The sequence below is a fragment of the Leucoraja erinacea genome, unplaced genomic scaffold (assembly GCF_028641065.1).
Source record: "Leucoraja erinacea ecotype New England unplaced genomic scaffold, Leri_hhj_1 Leri_127S, whole genome shotgun sequence".
Classification (NCBI taxonomy): Eukaryota; Metazoa; Chordata; class Chondrichthyes; order Rajiformes; family Rajidae; genus Leucoraja; species Leucoraja erinaceus.
Genome location: NW_026575539.1, coordinates 42,532 through 57,500, shown reverse-complemented (window position 1 = coordinate 57,500; position 14,969 = coordinate 42,532). Strand labels below are relative to the sequence as shown.

Genomic DNA, 14,969 nt, shown 5'->3' with positions numbered 1-14,969 from the left:
AAGCAAGATGGGATTAACAAAGGATTTTATGAGCTTTACATTTTTTAATGCACAGCAGTTCCGTTTCAGTGCAGTTTATTGTCACGTGTACCGAGGTACAGTGAAAAGCTTGTGTTACACGCTAACCAGTTAGCATCGGAAATGTCCTCATTCTTCAGGGAACGGGGGTTCCTCTCCCCATCTATAGATGAGGCTCTCACCAGGGTCTCTTCAATACCCCGCAACACTTGCTATTGAGGGAGAGCAGCGTAGGTTCACTAGGTTAATTCCCGGGATGGCGGGACTGTCACATGCTGAGAGAATGGAGCGGCTGGGCTTGTACACTCTGGAATTTAGAAGGATGAGAGGGCATCTTATTGAAAAATATGAGATTATTAAGGGTTTTGGACACGCTAGAGGCAGGAAACATGTTCCAGATGTTGGGGGAGTCCAGAACCAGGGGCCACACAGTTTAAGAATTAGGGGTGAGCCATTTAGAACGGAGACGAGGAAACACTTTTTCATACAGAGAGTTGTGAGTTTGTGGAATTCTCTGCCTCAAAGGGCGGTGGAGGCCGGTTCTCTGGATACTTTCAAGAGAGAGCTAGATTGGGCTCTTAAAGATAGCGGAGTCGGGTGATATGGGGAGAAGGCAGGAACGGGGCACTGATTGGGGATGATCAGCCACGATCACATTGAATGGCAGTGCTGGCTCGAAGGGCCGAATGGCCGACTCCTGCACCTATTGTCTATTGTCTATTGAGATGAAGAGGAATTTCTTTGGTCAGTGGGTGGTGAATTATTTGCCACAGCCGACTGTGGAGGCCAAATCAGTGGATATTTTTAAGGCAGAGGTAGATAGATTCTTGATTAGTACGGGTGTCAGAGGTTGTTGGGGGAAGGCAAGAGAATGGGGTTAGGAGGGAGAGATAGATCAGTCGTGATTGAATGGCGGAGTAGACTTGATGGGCTGAATTACCAAAATCTGCTCCTATGACATGAACATATGAAATAACAATCTTGACAGAGTGCATACGGAGAGAATATTTCTTCTGGGACAGGAAATATTGAAATAGGAATCGGCATTTATTTTGAAAAGGGCTGTCCATTTTCGACTGCTGAATCGAAATTTTGAGTCAGGAGTTTTAGTTTCAACTCTTTTTCAAAGGAAGAATATAAATAGATTCTTTGACTATTCTTTAAGCAGCACTAGACCCATGATAAGCATAGGTAAACGATTAGTGTGTGTGTGTGTGTGTGTGTGTGTGTGTGTGTGTGTGTGTGTGTGTGTGTGTGTGACGTGTGTGTGTGTGCGCGTGTGTGTGTGTGTGTGTGTGACTGTGTGTGCGCATGTGTGTTTGTCTGTGTGACTATGTGTGTGTGTGTGACTGTGTGAGACTGTGTGTGCGTGTGTGCGCGTGTGTGTGTGTGTGTGACTGTGTGTGTGTGTGTGTGTGTGTGTGTGTGTGTGTGTGTGTGTGTGTGTGGGTGCGTGTGTGTGTGTGTGTGTGTGTGTGTGTGTGTGTGTGTGACTGTGTGTGTGTGTGCATGTGTGTGACTGTGTGTGACTGTGTGTGTGTGTGTGTGTGTGTGTGTGTGTGTGTGTGCGGGTGCGTGCGTGCGTGTGTGTGTGTGTGTGCTGTGTGCGGGTGTGTGCGTGCGTGTGCGTGTGTGTGTGCTGTGTGCGGGCGTGTGCGTGCGTGCGTGCGTGTGTGTGTGTGTGTGTGTAATTCTGTGTAGTTGATTAGTAGCAAGCAGAAACTGTAAATGCTGGTTTACACACAGTTTAGTTTAGTTTCGAGATACAGCGCAGAAACAGGCCATTCGGCCCACCTGGTCTGGACCGACCAGAGATCAGTTTGATCTCTGCAGGAAAGCATCCTAAAACCAGGTGAGAATTAGGGGTGGTGCAGCGATAGAGCTACTGCCTTGCAGCGCCAGAAACCCGGGTTCGATCCCGTCTACGGGTGCTGTCTGTACGGAGTTTGTACGATCTCTCCGTGACCCGCGTGGGTTTTCACCGGGATATTGGGTTTCCTCCCACACTCCAAAGGCGTACAAAGTATATGTGTATGTGTATATATATGGGTATGTTTAGGGCTCCTAAAGATCAGGGGCTATGGGGAGAAGGCAGGAACGGGATACTGATTGGGGATGATCAGCCATGATCATATTGAATGGTGGTGCTGGCTCGAAGGGCCGAATGGCCTACTCCTGCACCTTTTGTCTATTGTCTATTGTTGTTGTGAGTATGTGTGTATATATACACACTGAGCTTCTTGACCCGAAATGTCACCTATTCCTTCACTCCATTGATGCTGCCTCGCCCGCTGAGTTTCTCCAGCATTTTTGTCTACTTTTTCAATTCTCTCTCTCGTTTGTCATATCATGCTATGTTTACATATTCTGTTGAGCTGCAGCAAGTAAGAATTTCATTGTTCTATCTGGGACACATGGCAATAAAACACTCTAGACTCTTGATAGTGTTAGTGAGCGGGGATCTCTGCTCGGTACAGACTCAGTGGGCTGAAGGGCCTGTTTCCACTCTAAACGAAAGCAAACTGAAGGTAGACATAAATGCAAATAATACCCCGTGACACTGCTCTCTCTCCACATCCCCCCACTCGTAACAAGGGCAGAGACCCCCTTGTCCTCACCTTCCACCCAACCAGCCGTCACGTCCAACAAATAATCCTCCATCATTTTCACCACCTCCAACGTGACCCCACCACTGGCCACATCTTCCCAGCTACTCCCCTTTCTGCTTTCCGTAGAGACCGCTCCCTCCGTAACTCCCTGGTCCATTCGGCCCTTCCCGCCTGCACCACCCCCTCTCCCTTGCAACCGTAGGAGATGCTACACTTGTCGCTTTACCTCCCCCCTCGACTCCATTCAAGGACCCAAGCTGTCGCTCCAGGTGAGGCAGAGGTTCACCTACACCTCCTCCAACCTCATCTATTGCATCCACTGCTCTAGGTGTCAGCTGATCTACATCGGTGAGACCAAGCGCAGGCTTGGCGATCGCTTCGCCCAACAGCATTTATGTCTACCTTTGATTTTCCAGCATCTGCAGTTCCTTCTTAAAGCAAACTGAATTTGGGTTTAAGAGGCATTTTCAGAGACGGCGGAAAATCACGGATTCACTGAGGAACGGCGATGCAAGGTGCAGCCACCGGCTCACCCTCACAAGGGTGTGGGTTGATAGCAGCACGCCTTTAACAGGACCTTACACGCACACAAAGAGACCCAGAGACCTTTTTCACACAGAGTTGTGAGTATGTGGAATTCTCTGCCTCAGAGGGCGGTGGAGGCCGGTTCGCTGGATACTTTCAAGAGAGAGATAGATAGGGCTCTTAAAGATAGCGGATTGTGGATGATTAGCCATGATCACATTGAATGGCGGTGCTGGCTCGAAGGGCCGAATGGCCTCCTGCTGTTCCTATTGTCTATTGGGACTATGAATCGCAGGAGGTACAACACCTGTCCCTCAACCCCCTCTGTCTACTCCTTCCAAGGACTCCGACAGTCTGAGGAAGGGTCTCGACCCGAAACGTCACCTATTCCTTCTCTCCATAGATGCTGCCTCACCCGCTGGAATGTTTCAGTCCACTTTCCATTTTTCCAGCATCTGCAGTTCCTTCTTAAACAAAGACTCCCAACAATCCTTTCAGTTCAGTTCAGCCAATAGACAATAGACAATAGGTGCAGGAAAAGGCCATTCGGCCCCTCGAGCCAGCACCACCATTCAATGTGATCATGGCCGATGACCCATGGCTGACTGCAGTCCTTTTATAATGTTATACGTTTCTATAAGATCATCCTTCTAAACTCCAGTGAATACAAGCCTAGTCTTTTCCTCATATGACAGTCCCGCCATCCCAGGGATCAATCTCGTGAACCTACCTCAATCACAAGGATGTCCTTCCTCAAATTAGGTGCACCATCTACACTCGTCCCATTTGTCCCAACCAAGATGCCCCATCTACGCTTGTACACTTAGACTGTGTGGCCCCTGGTTCTGGACTCGCCCAACATTGGGAACATTTTTCCTGCATCTAGCGTGTTCAGTCCTTTTGTAATTTTATACGTTTCTAATTTTAATCAACACTTCTTCTGCATTACCTCATTGCTCTCTCTCCGCACAAACAAAACAACCCTGACTCCAAACCCCAGACGACACACCCATTTCTACCCTCCCCTGAGGGATGCATGTTGCTTACCAGCTGATGCTGCCTGACTGACTCATCCTTTCACAATACAAAGCAAGGCTTACCTGTTGCACAAGTGATATTAACATATGATGAGCATTTGTCGGCACTGGGCCTGTACTTGTTGCAGTTTAGGATGAGTGGGGGGGGTGGCACCTCATTGAAACTACAGACAACAGATGCAGGAGTAGGCCATTCGGCCCTTCGAGCCAGCACCGCCATTTACCGTGATCATGGCTGATCATCCCCAATCAGTACCCCGTTCCTGCCTTCTCCCCATATTCCTTGACTCCGCTACCTTTAAGAGCCCTATCTAACTCTCTCTTGAAAGTATCCAGGGAACCGGCCTCCACCGCCCTCTGAGGCAGAGAATTCCACAGACTCACAACTCTCTGTGTGAAAAAGTGTTTCCTCGTCTCAGTTCTAAATGGCCGACCCCTTATTCTTAAACTGTGTGTGTGGCCCCTGGTTCTGGACTCCCCCAACATCGGGAACATGTTTCCTGCCTCTAGCGTGTCCAATCCCTTAATAATCTTATATGTTTCAATAAGATGCCCTCTCATCCTTCTAAACTCCAGAGTGTACAAGCCCAGCCGCTCCATTCTATCAGCATATGACAGTCCCACCATCCCGGGAATTAACCTGGTGAACCTACGCTGGGCTCCCTCAATAGCAAGAATGTCCTTACTCAAATTAGGGGACCAAAACTGCTGCACTCCCTCAATAGCAAGAATGTCCTTCCTCAAGTTGGGAGACCAAAACTGCACACAATACTCCAGGTGTGGTCTCACTAGGGCTCTGAAAGCATCCAGAGGATCGGCCTCCATCTCAGGTACCAAATAGTGAAAGGCCTGGATATAGTGGACGTGGAGAGGATGCTTCCACTGGTGGGAGAGCCTAGAACTAGTCTCTCAGAATTAATTCCCTCAGATTTAAGGGACGTTCCTTTAAGAAGGAGATGAGGAGGAATTTCTTTAGTCAGAGGGTGGTGAATCTGTGGAAGAAGGCTGCAGAGGCCAAGTCAGTGGATATTTTTAAGGCAGGCATAGACAGATTCTTGATTTATGCGGGTGTCAGGGGTTATGGGGAGAAGGCAGGAGAATGGGGTTAGGAGGGAGAGATAGATCAGCCATGATTGAATGGCAGAGTAGACTTGATGGGCCGAATGGCCTAAATCTGCTCCTATCACTTTTGAGCTTATGACCTTATTGATTAAATTAGCCTGCTCTGGAGGGTGTCTGAAGAAGGGTCTCGACCCGAATCGTCACCCATCCCTTTCATTCTGCTGAGATGCTGCCTGTCCCACTGAGTTACTCCAGCACTTTGTGTCTTTTTCCATCCATTGCTTGACAGGCTTTGTCCGTTACCCCCCTACCCCCCTCCCCGGCCCCTCTTCCAGCTTGAGTAAGAAGGAACTGCAGATGCTGGTTTAAACCGTAGACACAAAATGCTGGAGTAATTCAGCGGGACAGGCAGCATCTCTGGAGAGAAGGAATGGGTGACGTTTCGGGTTGAGACCCTTTTTCCCCCCCACTATTACAGTCAGTCTGAAGCAGGGTCCTAACTCGAAACTTTGTGTTGCATCTATCTATGTCCTGTTTCTGAGCTGTAAAGTCTTGTTCTGTTGATGCTACAAACCAGATGCCTGCTTGGCTCTTTTGCAAACACTATTTTCGTTTTTTTTCTTGTTTGCCGTTTGGGAGAGACGAGGGCTTGTTTCTCGAAGGCCAGCTGCATGATATGCAGTTCCCACTGGATTTCCTCGGTGTTTGTGTGTGTGTGTGTGTGTGTGCTGCCATTTCTGTTCTCTCTGGTAGGGTTGCCAAATGCCCCGTATTAGCCGGGACATCCCGTATATTGGGCTAAATTGGTTTCGCCTTTGCCCTGTATTTGACTGCTACTGCTCGTGTCCATATAACCATATATCCATATAACAATTACAGCACGGAAACAGGCCATCTCGGCCCTACAAGTCCGTGCCGAACAACTTTTTTCCCTTAGTCCCATCTACCTACACTCGTACCATAACCCTCCATTCCCTTCTCATCCATATGCCTATCCAATTTATTTTTAAATGATAAGCAACAAACCTGCCTCCACCACTTCCACTGGAAGCTCATTCCACACAGCTACCACTCTCTGAGTAAAGAGGTTCCCCCTCATGTTACCCCTAAACTTCTGTCCCTTAATTCTGAAGTCATGTCCTCTTGTTTGAATCTTCCCTATTCTCAAAGGGAAAAGCTTGTCAACATCAACTCTGTCTATCCCTCTCATCATTTTAAAGACCTCTATCAAGTCCCCCCTTAACCTTCTGCGCTCCAGAGAATAAAGACCTAACTTATTCAATCTATCTCTGTAACTTAGTTGCTGAAACCCAGGCAACATTCTAGTAAATCTCCTCTGTACTCTCTCTATTTTGTTGACATCCTTCCTATAATTGGGCGACCAAAATTGTACACCATACTCCAGAATTGGTCTCACCAATGCCTTGTACAATTTTAACATTACATCCCAGCTTCTATACTCAATGCTCTGATTTATAAAGGCTAGCATAACAAAAGCTTTCTTTACCACCCTATCTACATGAGATTCCACCTTCAAGGAACTATGCACAGTTATTCCCAGATCCCTCTGTTCAACTGTATTCTTCAATTCCCTACCATTTACCATGTACGTCCTATTTTGATTTGTCCTGCCAAGGTGTAGCACCTCACATTTATCAGCATTAAACTCCATCTGCATCTTTCAGCCATCTTTCAGCCCACGGCCCCCGAGTTGGCGGGGTGCGCCGGCACTGTGCGTGCCCGGGCCCCCGGGCGGTCAAAACCCCTCAGCTGGCCCTGCGTGCGGCTGGGCTTTGTGTACAGTCCAGCACCCGGGGCCAACTCATCATTCACCCAGCCACGGCCCAGTCGGTCAACGAATTGCCGTGGGGAATTTGTCCTGTATTTTGACCTCTCGTCCCTTATCTGGGAGTGAGAGAGTTGGCGACCCTACATCTCTGGGAGCCCGTGGGCCTGGATTGCAGCTGAGGTGATGTGAATAAGATCATTTTCTATTCTGTAGAATTTAGAAGGATGAGAGGGAATCTTATAGAAACATATCAATTTCTTAAGAAATTGGACAGGCTAGATGCAGGAAAAATATTCCTCATGTTGGGGGAGTCCAGAACCAGGGGTCACAGTTTAAGAACTGCGCTCACAGTGGCGCAACGGTAGAGTTGCCTTTCAGCGAATGCAGCGCCGGAGACCCGGGTTCGATCCCGACTACGAGTACTGTCTGTACGGAGTTTGCACGTTCTTCCCCCTGACCTGCGTGGGTTTTCTCCGGGATCTTCGGTTTCCTCCCACACTCCAATGACATCCAGGTTTGTAGGTTAATTGGCTTGGTGTAAATGTACAAATTGTCCCTAGTGGGTGTAGGATGGTGTTAATGTGCGGGGATCGCTGGTCGGCACGGACCCGGTGGGCCGAAGGGCCTGTTTTCGCGCTGTATCTCTGAACTAAATTAAAACTAAAGGGGTAGGCCATTTAGGACTGAGATGGGGAAACCACTTTTTGTGAGTCTGTGGAATTCTCTGCCACAGAAGGCAGTGGAGGCCAATTAAGTGGATGTTTGCAAGAGAGAGTTAAGGGCCTGTTAAGGGCCGGCAATTTTTTCAGTAACTGCCGGCATCATTGACCGACGCATGAGGTCGCCAAAAAAGTTGCCGAGTGACGCAACATTTTATTTTGTCGCCGCTGGATCTTGAAATGTTCAAAATCTTTCGGTGATCCTGAAACATCAGTCAATGATGCTGGCAGTGTCTGGAAAAATCGCCAAGTGGGGCAGGCCCTTTACATTTACATTAGAAACATAAACATAGAAAAATAAAAAATAGGTGCAGGAGTAGGCCATTCGGTCCTTCGAGTCTGCACCGCCATTCAATATGATCATGGCTGATCATCCAACTCAGTATCCTGTTCCTGCCTTCTCTCCATACCCCCTGATCCCTTTAGCCACAAAGGCCACATCTAACTCCCTCTTAAATATAGCAAACAAACTGGCCTCAACTACCTTCTGCGGCAGAGAATTCCACAGATTCACCACTCTCTGTGTGAAAACAAATGTTCTCATCTTGGTCCTAAAATACTCCCCCCTTATGCTTAAACTGTGACCCCTTGTTCTGGACATCCCCAACATCGGGAACAATCTTCCTGCATCTAGCCTGTCCAACCCCTTAAGAATTTTGTAAGTTTCTATAAGATCCCCCTCAATCTTCTAAATTCTAGCGAGTACAAGCCGAGTCTATCGAATCTTTCTTCATATGAAAGTCCTGACATCCCAGGAATCAGTCTGGTGAACCTTCTCTGTACTCCCTCTATGGCAAGAATGTCTTTCCTCAGATTCGGTGACCAGGGCTAAGTGAATCAAATGATATGGGGAGAAAGCAGGAATGGGGGCACTGATTCTGGATGATCAGCCACGATCATATTGAATTTTTTCACACAGAGAGTTGTGTCTGTGGAATTCTCTGCCTCAGAGGACGGTGGAGGCCGGTTCTCTGGTTCCTTTCAAGAGAGAGCTAGATAGGGCTCTTAAAGATAACGGAGTCAGGGGATATGGGGAGAAGGCAAGAACGGGGTACAGATTGTGGATGATCAGCCATGATCACATTGAATGGTGGTGCTGGCTCGAAGGGCTGAATGGCCTTCTCCTCCACCTATTTTCTTTGCTTCTCTGTTCCTATTCCACAGACCTCTCTCCAGCATTTTATTTTACCCTCGTATTCCCACTTGCAGATTGTTTCCCTGACCTTTGACCGGGGCCCCATCTGTTTGTGGTTAACATGCACATCTGTGTATCATTTCCTCTCTCTGCCGTGAGGCTGCCTGCCAAGGGAGATTTCGCTGAGTATGGAGTTACAGCATGGAAATGGGGCCTGAGTCCACACCGACCTTCGATCACCCGTGTTCACTCCAGTTCTGCAATCCCACTTTCTCACCCTCACCAGCGACAATTTTACAAGAGGGTGAAGTAACACACAAACTCGCAAGCCTGCAGGGATTTTAAATGAAGCGATAGATGGCATTAAATTGCTGAGGGACACTAAGTGCTGGAGTAACTCAGCGGCTCAGGCAACGGTAGAGCTGCTGCCTCACGGCGCCAGAGACCCGGGTTCGATCCCGACTACGGGTGCTGTCTGGACGGAGTTTGCACGTTCTCCCCGTGACCTGTGTGTGGGTTTTCTCCGAGATCTTCAGTTTCCTCCCACACTCCAAAGACGTGCAGGTTTGTAGGTTAATTGGCTTGGTGTAAGTGTAAAAATTGTCCCTAGTGGGTGTAGGATAGTGTTAATGTGCGGGGATCGCTGGTCGGCGCGGACCCGGTGGGCCGAAGGGCCTGTATCTCTAAACTAAACTAATGAATAGCTTTTCACTGTACCTCGTTATACGTGACAACAAGCAACCCGGTTGGCCGAAGGGCCTGTTTCTGCGCTAAATAATCCCTTAAGAATTTTATATGTTTCTATAAGATGCCCTCTCATCCTTCTAAACTCCAGAGTGTACAAGACCAGGCGCTCCATTCTCTCAGCATATGACAGTCCCGCCATCCCGGGAATTAACCTTGTGAACCCACGCTGCACTCCCTCAATAGCAAGAATGTCCTTCCTCAAATTAGGGGACCAAAACTGCACACAATACTCCAGGTGTGGGTGTAGGATAGTGTTAGTGTGCGGGGATCGCTGGTCGGCACGGACCCGGTGGGCCGAAGGGCCTGTTTCCACGCTGTATCTCTAAACTAAACTAAACTAAACTAAAGAAACGTTTTTCACTGTACCCCGTTACACGGGACGCCAAGCTAAACTCAAACAGCAACTTATTGTTCCAGGTGGACACAGTGAAGAGCATACTACAGGAGTTGAAGCTACGGGTGCTGGAGGTGACGGATGAGACCGCTACACTAGATGGCAGCGATGTCTTGTTCACTGGTAAAACCTTTCAAACCCTGGATTTGACAGTTTTTTTGTTGTTGTTTTTTTTTGCATCTTATTTTGCGTCCAGCATTTTATGTTTATCTTTGGTGTAAACCAGCATCTGCAGTTCCTTCCTACAAATCCCATGTATATGTTTTTTTCCTAGATAGACACAAAATGCTGGAGTAAGTCAGCGGGACAGGCAGCCATCTCTGGAGAGAAGGAATGGGTGACGTTTCGGGTCGAGACCCTTCTTCAGACTGAGAGTCTGGGGAGGGGGCGGGCCAAAGATAGAATGTAGTCGGAGACAGTAAGATTGATGGGAGAGGGGGAGGGGATGGAGAGAGAGAGGGAAAGCGAGGGCTATGTGAAGTTAGAGAAGTCAATGTTCATACCGCTGGCCCAAGGGAAATATGAGGTGCTGTTCCTCCAATTTGCGCTGGGCCTCACTCTGACAATGGAGGAGGCCCAGGACAGAAAGGTCTGATTGGGAATGGGAAGAGAGTCTGAAGTGGTCTGAAGAAGGGTCTCGACCCCAGATGCCAGCCATTCCCTCTCTCGCCAGAGATGTCGCCTGAGTTACTCCAGCATTTTGTGTCGGTCTTCGATTTAAACCTGCAGATCTTTGCTGACATATCTCCCCTCTTCTGTCCCGCGCACTCCCCGACCTATCGGATTCTTCACCAGGGCGTGAGTTCTTTGTCGGGATCTCGAAATGGACCAATCGCAGGGGAGCCGAATTCGTCGCCGACGCCTTCAAGGTGAGGTTTGCCGCAAAAATATTCCCCCCCCCCCCCCCCCCGATTATGGCGCAGTGATAGAGTTGCTGCCTCACCGGGTTCGATCCTGACTACGGGTTTGCATGTTCTCCCTGTAACCACCTGATCCCACATTCCAAAGATGTGCGGGTACATCGGATAGTTGGTGTAGATTAGTGGGTCATGTCATGAGTCATGCTTGTGTAGTTACGCCCGCTAGCTTATTAACGTCGCTGTCTGAAGTAAACTCTCAAGTGAGAGCTTGTAGTCGTTTATTCTAGATAAACAGTGTATAACCTGACATAGAAACAAGGAAACATAGAAAATAGGTGCAGGAGGAGGCCATTCGGTCCTTCGAGCCAGCACCGCCATTCATTGTGATCATGGCTGATTATCCCCAAATCAATAACCCGTGCCTGCCCTCTCCCCATATCCCTTGACTCCACTAGCCCCTAGAGCTCTATCTAACCCTCTCTTAAATCCATCCAGTGACTTGGCCTCCACTGCCCTATGTGGCAGGGAATTCCACAAATTCACAACTCTCTGGGTGAAAAAGTTTTTTCTCACCTCAGTATTAAATGACCTCCCCTTTATTCTAAGACTGTGTGTGGCCCCTGGTTCTGGAATCGCCCAACATTGGTAACATTTGTGCTGCATCTAGCTTGTCCAGTCCTTTTATAATTTTATATGTTTCTATAAGAACAACCCCTCATCCTTCTAAACTCCAGTGAATACAAGCCTAGTCTTTTCAATCTTTCCTCTTATGACAGTCCCGCCATCAAAGGGATCAACCTGGTGAACCTACGCTGCACTGCCTCAATCACAAGGATGACCTTCCTCAAATTGGGAGACCAAAGGAGACATGGTGTGAGGTCTTTATTATTACAAGGACTCCAAACCAACATGGTGTCAGAAGTGGGATTTGAACCCACGCCTCCAGTTGGAGACCGGAAATTGAGTCTGTAAATTGTCCCTCATGTGTGTGGGATTGAACTAGTGTTGCGGGTTGGCAGGGAATCAGTGGACCGAAGGGCCTGTGTCCACGCTGTATCTCTAAACTAAACGTAACTATGATTGTTTAAAGGTGGATAAAAAGCTGGAGAAACTCAGCGGTGAGGCAGCATCTATGGAGGGAAGGAATGGGTCAATCTGAAGGAGGGTCTCGACCCGAAACGTCGCCCATTCCTTCCCTCCATAGATGCTGCCTCACCCGCTGAGTTTCTCCAGCTTTTGTCTACCTTCGATAATTCAAGCATCTCAGAATCAGAATCATACTTTATTCGGCAAGTATGTTTCCTGCCTCTTGCGTGTCCAAACCCTTAATAATCTTGTGTTTCAATAAGATTCCCTCTCATCCTTCTAAACTCCAGCCCAGGGGCGTGTGGTCAGGGGAGGCAGGGATAGGCAGAGCCTCACCTGTCATACTCCCAATCAAAATAGCTGTTAAGAAAAGTAAAGAAAAATAATAATAAAATAAAATAAACATACAGATTTTCCCACTGATCTGTGTTATAAATGTCATTTCTATATGAATCAAATAATTTTTAATAGTCAAAATCGCCAAATTTGCGTAGCTCCGCTGCAAATTCAGGGAGAGATGAGAGGTGAGGCAGCGGCGAGCTGAGCCTCCCCTCTGATTGTGCCACCCCTCAGAAACTGGATGGAGCGCGGGCAATAAGCGTGCCTGTTACTCTCTCTATGTATGTCACCAATCTAAAGTGTGTAAACCCCTTCGTTGCCTTTGAAACCTCACCTTCCATAGTCCAGGTAGCTTATTTCACATTTAAATATATTTTAATTTGTACTCACTGGTCTCATCATAACACTGCGTTGAAAAAGCTCCAGGGGAGGCAGCGATCACATCTGCCTCATAAGGGGGTGTGTCTTGAGCCCAATGTAGGAAGAGCGAATGTCAGTTACATAGGCTCAGCCCACGTAATTGACGCTGCCTTGCCCCCCCTCCACGTTAGCGAGGTTCAGCAGCGGTGGCAGTACTGGATTCCACCACTGGCGGTGCTGACTGGGAGGTTGATTCGTTGATTTGTAACGGCTGATTCGGAGGCTCTGGGCCGCTGAGACAGAGCTCCCAATTGGGCCCCACGTTGGAGTCTCGGCTTGGGACTCCGGCATCCACTTCTGCCACCAGCCCTCTCCCGCCCCTCTCTTCTTCCCTTCCCTCCCTCCCTTCCCTTCTACCCTCCCTCCCTTCTCTCATTCCCTCCCTCCTTCCTCTCTCTCTCTCTCCCCTTCTCTCCATCCCTCCCTTTTTTCTCTCCTTCCCTCCTTCCCTTCTTTCTCTACTTACTTCCCTCCCTTCTCCCCTTCCTCCCTTCTCTCCCTCCCTCTCTTCTCTCCTTTCCTCAGACAGACAGACAACTAACACACACACACACAGACAACTATCACGACAACTAACACACACACACACAACTATCACACACACACACACACACGCAACTAAGTTAGGATGGAGTAAAAGCCAGTGCCTCCCCAGCCATTGACCTCACCGCACGTCACTGCCCAGCCGCTCCATTCTCTCAGCATTTGACAGTCCCGCCATCCCAGGAATTAACCTTGTAAACCTACGCTGCACTCCCTCAATAGCAAGAATGTCCCTCCTCAAATTAGGGGACCAAAACTGCGCACAATACTCCAGGTGTGGTCTCACTAGGGCTCTGCACAACTGCAGAAGGACCTCTTTGCTCCTATACTCAACTCCTCTTGTTATGAAGGCCAACATGCCATTTGCTTTCTACACTGCCTGCTGTACCTGCATGCTTATTTTCATTGACTGATGAACAAGGACCCCCAGATCCCGTTGTACTTCCCCTTTTCCCAACTTGACACCATTTAGCCCTGAAACGTCTGAAACTGATCTGAGCCGAGACTGATCATATCTGTTTGTTATCTCCAGGACTTCACGGTCTCTGTAGTACATGTCCCAGAACCTCATCACTTGAAGAGCTTCTGTAGCATGGGCGGTCCCAGCACCATTGTCGTGGGAAGCAGTGATGTCGCTCAGAAGACCATCAAGGTAAGGCAGCTTGACTTGGGTGGACACTAAATAGCTGGAGTAACTCCGCGGGTCAGGCAGCATCTCTGGAGAGAAGGAATGGGTGATGTTTTGAGCCAAGACCCTTCTTCAGTGAGAGTCAGGGGAAAGGGAAACAAGAGACATCAAGAGCCAAGAGTGTTTTATTGTCATGTGTCCCGGACGGGACAATGAAATTCTTACATGCTGCAGCACAACAGAATATGTGAATATGATTCGTAACGGGGGGAAGCATCCAGAGAATTGGCCTCACTCAATAGCAAGAATTAGGGGACCAAAACTGCACACAATACTCCAGGTGTGGTCTCACTAGGACACTGTACCACTGAGAAAGACCTCTTCATTAAGGAGGACACAAACAATCTTCCTGACGTACTAGTGGCCAGTGGATCTGTGGTGACGGAGGAACTGAAGGAAATCCACATCAGAATCAGAATCAGATTTTATTCGCCAAGTATTTTTTGCAACATACGAGGAATTTTATTGGCCGGGTCAGTCATACAATTAAAAGCAACAGATCACTCAAAAACACATTTGAACATGAACATCCACCACAGTGACTTCTCCACATTCCTCACTGTGTTGGAAGGCGAAATATAGTTCAAGTCTCTTCTCTTATGTTCTTCCTTGGTCTCCCGTTGATGGGACGATCTTGACTCCCGTAGCCGGTGGCGTTCGGGCCCTCTGCGTCGAGGCGATCAGCTCCCGCATCGGGGGGGATGTCAGCTCCCCCGCGCCAGGCGATCATACCTCGTGTCGGGGCTGGTCGAACCTTCTGCAACGTTGGAGCTCCCGACTTGCTTCTCCTGAGACTGCGAGCCCTCGATGGTAATTCCGTGGTGGCCGCGGTGGGAGCAATCCCAGGCAAGGGATCCGCTCCGATGTTAAGTCCGCGCCCTGCGGTGGGGCTCACGACAGTCCGAGGAGGCTTCCAGATCCATCGATGGTAGACAAAAATGCTGGAGAAACTCAGCGGGTACAGCAGCATCTATGGAGCGAAGGAAATAGGCAACGTT

At 48.6% G+C, this 14,969-nt stretch overlaps 1 protein-coding gene across 1 annotated transcript in view; it reads left to right on the top strand.

Annotated features, from left to right (window-relative positions):
• The window catches only part of LOC129715615 (N(G),N(G)-dimethylarginine dimethylaminohydrolase 2-like), a 31,313-nt gene extending 16,603 nt beyond the window's left edge, over positions 1 to 14,710 (top strand). Inside the window, exons 2-4 of the mRNA XM_055665487.1 lie at positions 9,990 to 10,158; positions 10,831 to 10,904; positions 13,816 to 14,710. Coding sequence (XP_055521462.1) covers positions 9,990 to 10,158; positions 10,831 to 10,904; positions 13,816 to 13,965 — 393 coding nt within the window. The 3' untranslated portion in view covers positions 13,966 to 14,710. The remainder of the gene's footprint in view (positions 1 to 9,989; positions 10,159 to 10,830; positions 10,905 to 13,815) is intronic.
• Positions 14,711 to 14,969: the final 259 nt, after the last annotated feature.